Source organism: Cucumis melo, chromosome 2 (assembly GCF_025177605.1).
Source record: "Cucumis melo cultivar AY chromosome 2, USDA_Cmelo_AY_1.0, whole genome shotgun sequence".
In the NCBI taxonomy this organism is placed as follows: Eukaryota; Viridiplantae; Streptophyta; class Magnoliopsida; order Cucurbitales; family Cucurbitaceae; genus Cucumis; species Cucumis melo.
This window is the reverse complement of record NC_066858.1, coordinates 8,416,797-8,422,313: the sequence shown is the minus strand read 5'-3', so window position 1 is coordinate 8,422,313 and position 5,517 is coordinate 8,416,797. Positions and strand designations below refer to the sequence as shown.

The following is a 5,517-nucleotide window of genomic DNA, read 5'->3' as shown; positions in this document are numbered from 1 at the left end:
GCATTTAAAATTTTTAAATTTAAATTTTAGATCCAAGGAAAACATAAAATTGTTAGTTTTTAGAATTACATTATTGTTTGGAACACATATTCACTAAAGTTGAAAACATAAAATAAAAATCTTGATTGAGAACCAAAAAGATCCTGATTTTGAGAAGGATACCCTGATTTGAGATTGGATATATTTGGAACTAAAAAAGGAAAATGGGAAGAAAAATAGATCTCTGTTTAGTCTTTATATATAAAAGATTGTGTATTGTAGACCGTCTAATGAAGCTTAAATGATCAGTCTTTGGTAAAAATAATTGAAGTACGACCTAATAATGATAAATCCGAAAAAGTGCTCTTAAGAGACACATATTAAGGAGGATCTCACACATCCAGCAGATGAAAAAACCTCAAACAATCTAGACTCCATACGTAGATTAATTCCTCTCATTACTTATTGATTTTGAGAGATGGAACCACACGTATATAAAATTTTATACTCTCTTTTATGTTTTAACTACCAAATCCATTTTAAATGTGAAAATGTTTCCAAAATATTAACAAGGACTTTGTTCATCGATGGTAATGGCATGATGAGCTAAAAGGACAGCAGCTCCATGGGATGGCTGCAATGAATATTGATCTTGATCTTGCAAATCCATTTGTTGTTCTGGTGCCACACTAGATTGTACTTCCACAGCTTTGAAACCTGCCATTGAAGCCAACTCTTGGACTGAATCCACAATCTTCTCAATGCAACAAATTGTGTCAAATAGAAGTGATGCCAATGAAACAACTTGAACAATCTCCATGGCATTATTTACTTCTTCAAATCTCCATTCTTCCAAATGAGACTTGAGATCTTCAGCTGCAACCTTTGCTTTCTCTATGTGGGATTTGGCTGTTAGTGGAAGAACCATTTTTCTTAGTGCTAATGCTAGTTCTCTTAATCCCCTACTTGATTCACTGCAAATCTTCATACATTCCTCTTTAAATGGACCATGGATTTGTTGTGATGGCATCTGTATAAATGAAAATATCATGAGAATATATACAGGGAAGTCTAAGTTTCTTTATATGTTGGTATGTACATTGTAATCAACATTTTCGAAATATCCCCAAAGTTTCAAAAACAATAAAAGATAGTTGTTAAAAATCCATTCAAGATATACCACCAAGTAAGAATATCATATAAACTATATAGGAGTTGACAAAGAATTCTTTTTTAGATGCAAAATTGAAAGTCAAATCGATACAATTCTAGAAGTGGAGAACAAAAATTTGCACTAAATCTTACTTGAAATTGGTTGGTTTTGAGGTATCCATTAAGAAGTTCAAGGCGATAGGCACACTCTCTATTCAAGCTTCCAATTTTCAAATATTGCTTCCATGGATGGCGATATCTAAACTTCCCATGCCGAGGCTCCCATCTTGCAAGGTTAGTCTGTCCAAACATATACACAACATTAAATTTTACTCAACATTTTTCCTAGCTAGTGATGTGAAGCTATAAGTTAAATATGTCGTTCAAAAAAAAGTTGTGTTTTGTTCTATTGAGCTCGAGTACTCACCAATGATTCTTCATTCGATTTTGAGTTGAGAATAGTTCTATATTTTTGCATGTCATCCTTGGAAACTTCTTCTTGTGATAACCTAAAAAATTCAGCCCCGAAGCCTGACAAAGATTCACATATACATCCATCAATAATCAAGTCAAAAGAAGAGTGATTAATATATAATTTTATCATATCAAAATGAATTTTCTGAAAACTATTTTTTTCTCTAGTCAACCCAAATACTTCTGCTAGATCATACCTTGAAAGAATAGGGCAAGGGATTGAATGTTGTTGGCAACCAAACAGTGAAGATCAGTGCCAGCCCAAACAGGTCTCACAAAAATGCAAACAAAGAGTGTGAAACAGCAACCAATGAGAATTGTTAAAATTCTACTTAATGCAAGCTTTGCAATTTCATCATCTCTGTATCCTGATAGTGATACCATACAGAATGTCAATATGAATATCAGCATCCCATAGTCATATCTTGCCTTTATCTTTGGGAAGAATCTTGTGAATGTTGATATTGAAGCTGCCATCCATTCAAAATACAAATTGAAAAATTAATTAAGTATAAATTGCACTCTCAAAGTTTTCTCTTTAGTTTCTTTCTTTGTTATTTTGATCGTGAAGAGGGGCTTTGGATTGACATTTTTTTTTGTGAAAATAAATCATTAGATGACTAATGTAGGGGTGAGAATGAAAATATTTAATCTTTTTGTTAGAGATACATGGTAGTTTCTTAATCTGTTTAAGTATATGTTAATTAAGGTGTTACCGTCTAATTAAAGTTAGGTTTAATAAAAGAGCTTGGATATAATGAGTTCAACCTTTTATATTCATATATGATATAATGAATTCAATCCCTTAAGATTATCTATCTACTATTTAATATCTTACAAGTGTCTTTAACACTTAAATATAACAAAATTAGTTAAATGGTCGATCTTTTGTCCACTCTTATAGATAAGAAAAGAACGAAAAAGAAAAAAAGAGTTAAATATAATAGTAACTATTAAACTAACATATAGAAAAACAAACCTTCAAAGTTGTTAAGTTAGTATTTGAAAAAGTTATTTGTTTGAGAAAATATATTATAAAATTATTTTTATAATTTTAATGAAAATCAATATTGAAAAAAGTATATGATAGTTATGTTCATAGTATAATATATATATTGGTAATTAAGATATAGTTTTTCTGTCGAAATCGAAAGATTAAATATGATTCTCATAAGACACACTGTTGTAGTAAAATATATATTGGTTTAATTTACAATATAATAGTCACACAAAAATGAAACAAATAAACAAAATTAAAATATTTGAGTTGGGCAGTGCAACTTCATCGATACGCTACTTGCATGATTTAAAAAGAAGAAAAATTAAGAAAAAGAAATCAATAAACTTCTCTCGGTCACTATTAATGTATTGGTAGAGGTGGCGTTTATACGGATAGTAAAAAAAATTATGATAATAGAATTTTTATCATTATATTTTCATTTTAAAAAATTTAAAAGTAGATAGTCCTCTACCTTTTTGATATATTTAATTATTTATCATATTTGTCATATTTACAATATATAAAGTAGAGGTGTTATGGACTGTTTTTTTTTTAAATATTTTTATTATCTGATGCAATTTTTTTTAGAATCTATCATTTTTAGAATATAACATTTTGTTATATTTTATAAATATATTTAACAATTTACCATTTACAATCATTTCTTTGGTCTTTTCAAAGATCTAATAAAACTTAATGATTGTCTCTTTTCTTTTTAAGTTTTAATTTTTTTAAAAAAATTAGAGATGTTTTCAAATATAATAAAATGAATCAAATAAACTTTTTACTTTCCATTAATAATAAATTGAGGATATCGAAGGGTAAAAGAAAGTAAAATGTTACACAGTTATAAAAATATGAGGTGGTTGAAGCAGAAATATACCTAATAAGAACACAAAGAAGGCAAGTATTATTGGACGGCCAGTGTCTCCACCCAAGCTTGCCAAATAATGAGCCCCAAACCCTAGACCCCCAGCTAAAAGAGTTGCCATCACTCTATTTAAACCTCGCCCTAGTGTCCCTCCTGTTCAAATAAAACATGTCTATGATGTAAAACAATTCAGTAATACATAAAATCTATCATCAACTATCCACTTCAATTTTTAGCTGATCTATGATTTATAGTTTATTAGCCGTACTATTAAAATAGGGAATGTTTTCAAAATTTTATTTAGTATTTGGAACTACTGAGTACGATTTTGACTTTAAAGTTTAGAAAAAAATTGTTATACAAAATCAATCTCTTTCTGTTTGTGAAAATACCAAACGCATTTTTGATAACTATGTAAATCTCTATATTCATTATTTTTTTTTGTGTATTTATATTTGTTGATTTCATCATAACATTCATGATCTTTAGTTGTTGAGTATTATTATATAATTCAATATAAATATGAAAAAAAATTAATTGAAAACTTCTACCAATATTTCACTTACCAACTGAAAACTCATCGACGACAATGACAGTAACAATAGCCCACATCGTAGAGGTTCCAAATCCATCATACAAAGCTTTGAAATAGTACAACAAAGACACCAAGGATATTGCTAACCCAACCTTGAAAGCGTGAACTACCCTTCTCGAGTCGTCTTTCGCTAGCTTCTTCGTCATTGTTGCTAGCTTGACCGCCTTGTTCGAGAGTTTTGCAAATATGGGCTTTAACCATCTCAAGCATAAAGGTAGCAACCCTTCATAGCCATTGGAGTTTTTCTCAGTTGCCATTTATTGTAGTGTTAGAGTGAAGGCTTGTGAGTATTAGAATGATGGCATGTATCTCTGCTTATATTAAGTGTTTGTATTCCGCGTCAAGAGAAAAAGAATAAAGCACTTACATGTGAATACTGAAAAATTTGTTCAATGTCTTATAGTTTATTAATTTCTTTCATATGGCATTTATGAGTGTACTCTCCTTTTGACTCTCCTTGGTTAACGTACAAACAATTTCTTTTTTTATTATTTTCTTTCAAAAAATGTATTCACATCTCATCTGATAAATCCATGTTTTGAATACCACATTTTAAATATGTCACTCAATTTCTTAGTTTATAAAATATTATTTTAAAGAATTAGGTACTGACGTTTCGATAATTGAGCAGTATATACGCTTATATAATTAATGATACATTACGATTTGCTTATCACAGGTATCTTGGCTGTCACATTAAAAAATTTACTGACAATATTCATGTCTCTGTATGTTGGAAAAGAATTTTGAAAGGGTTAAACAGAGGAAAAAAGGTTATTACTTGTGTTATTAGATATTTCTAATTTTTCTTTTTGGCTCCATACAAATCAATCACTCGTATTTATATTAGTTGGCATATTCATAAATCTAACGGTAGGATTTTGCTAATATATAACACTTTTTTTTTAATCTAATGGTTAGAAATGTCTCTCTAGACTACTCTCTACAATTATATTTTTTTTCTCATTTACTATATATTTCTACTCTAAATATCTCTTACAATTAATTTTCCTACGGCATTATAGTAGTACTTTTAGAAACGAGGTTTTAACTACTATAGCATAAATAAGGATGCCTTATGACAAGTTTTTTTTAGAAGGAAATATGGGGACGGTGAAACTACCGGTAATACCGATAGATTCACGTACCCACAAATATTATTAATAGAGGGCTAGAGAGAAGCCCGGAGTTAGTTGTAGAGAGCTTGTAAATTAAGAGCAATTAAGCTTGAATCATAATTTTTAAACAAAGAACTTCTACACTGCACCATAGGCCTACTAGGTTGACTTAATTTTTTAAACAGTTTGGGTGTGTTTATCTGACCATGGTTTTGGATTTTCTTTAACCTTCGGTATAGTGGTTTACAAATGGGTTTCAGGTTTTGGATAAAATCAGATAAATAATTTAAATAGCTCAAAAATATTTGAAGTTGGATTTTATCTAGGA

At 29.5% G+C, this 5,517-nt stretch overlaps 1 protein-coding gene across 1 annotated transcript; it reads right to left on the bottom strand.

Annotated features, from left to right (window-relative positions):
* Positions 1-204: 204 nt before the first annotated feature.
* Positions 205-4,347, bottom strand: LOC103491947 (aluminum-activated malate transporter 2-like). Its single transcript, XM_008452075.2, has 6 exons — positions 4,043-4,347; positions 3,489-3,629; positions 1,803-2,075; positions 1,559-1,662; positions 1,285-1,431; positions 205-1,009 (listed from the first exon to the last, which is right to left on the bottom strand). The coding sequence occupies exons 1-6, from the start codon at positions 4,326-4,328 to the stop codon at positions 545-547; spliced, it is 1,416 nt and encodes a 471-aa protein (XP_008450297.2). The 5' UTR covers positions 4,329-4,347; the 3' UTR covers positions 205-544.
* Positions 4,348-5,517: the final 1,170 nt, after the last annotated feature.

Bases quoted from the DNA above. Each gene is read 5' to 3' on its own strand.
- LOC103491947 (XM_008452075.2), bottom strand. From the start codon at position 4,328: ATGGCAACTGAGAAAAACTCCAATGGCTATGAAGGGTTGCTACCTTTA. The intron at 2,076-3,488 runs GTATATTTCTGC...AATGGATGGCAG, and splicing joins CTTCTTTGTGTTCTTATTAG to CTTCAATATCAACATTCACA. The intron at 1,663-1,802 runs GTATGATCTAGC...AATCTTTGTCAG, and splicing joins CCTTGCCCTATTCTTTCAAG to GCTTCGGGGCTGAATTTTTT.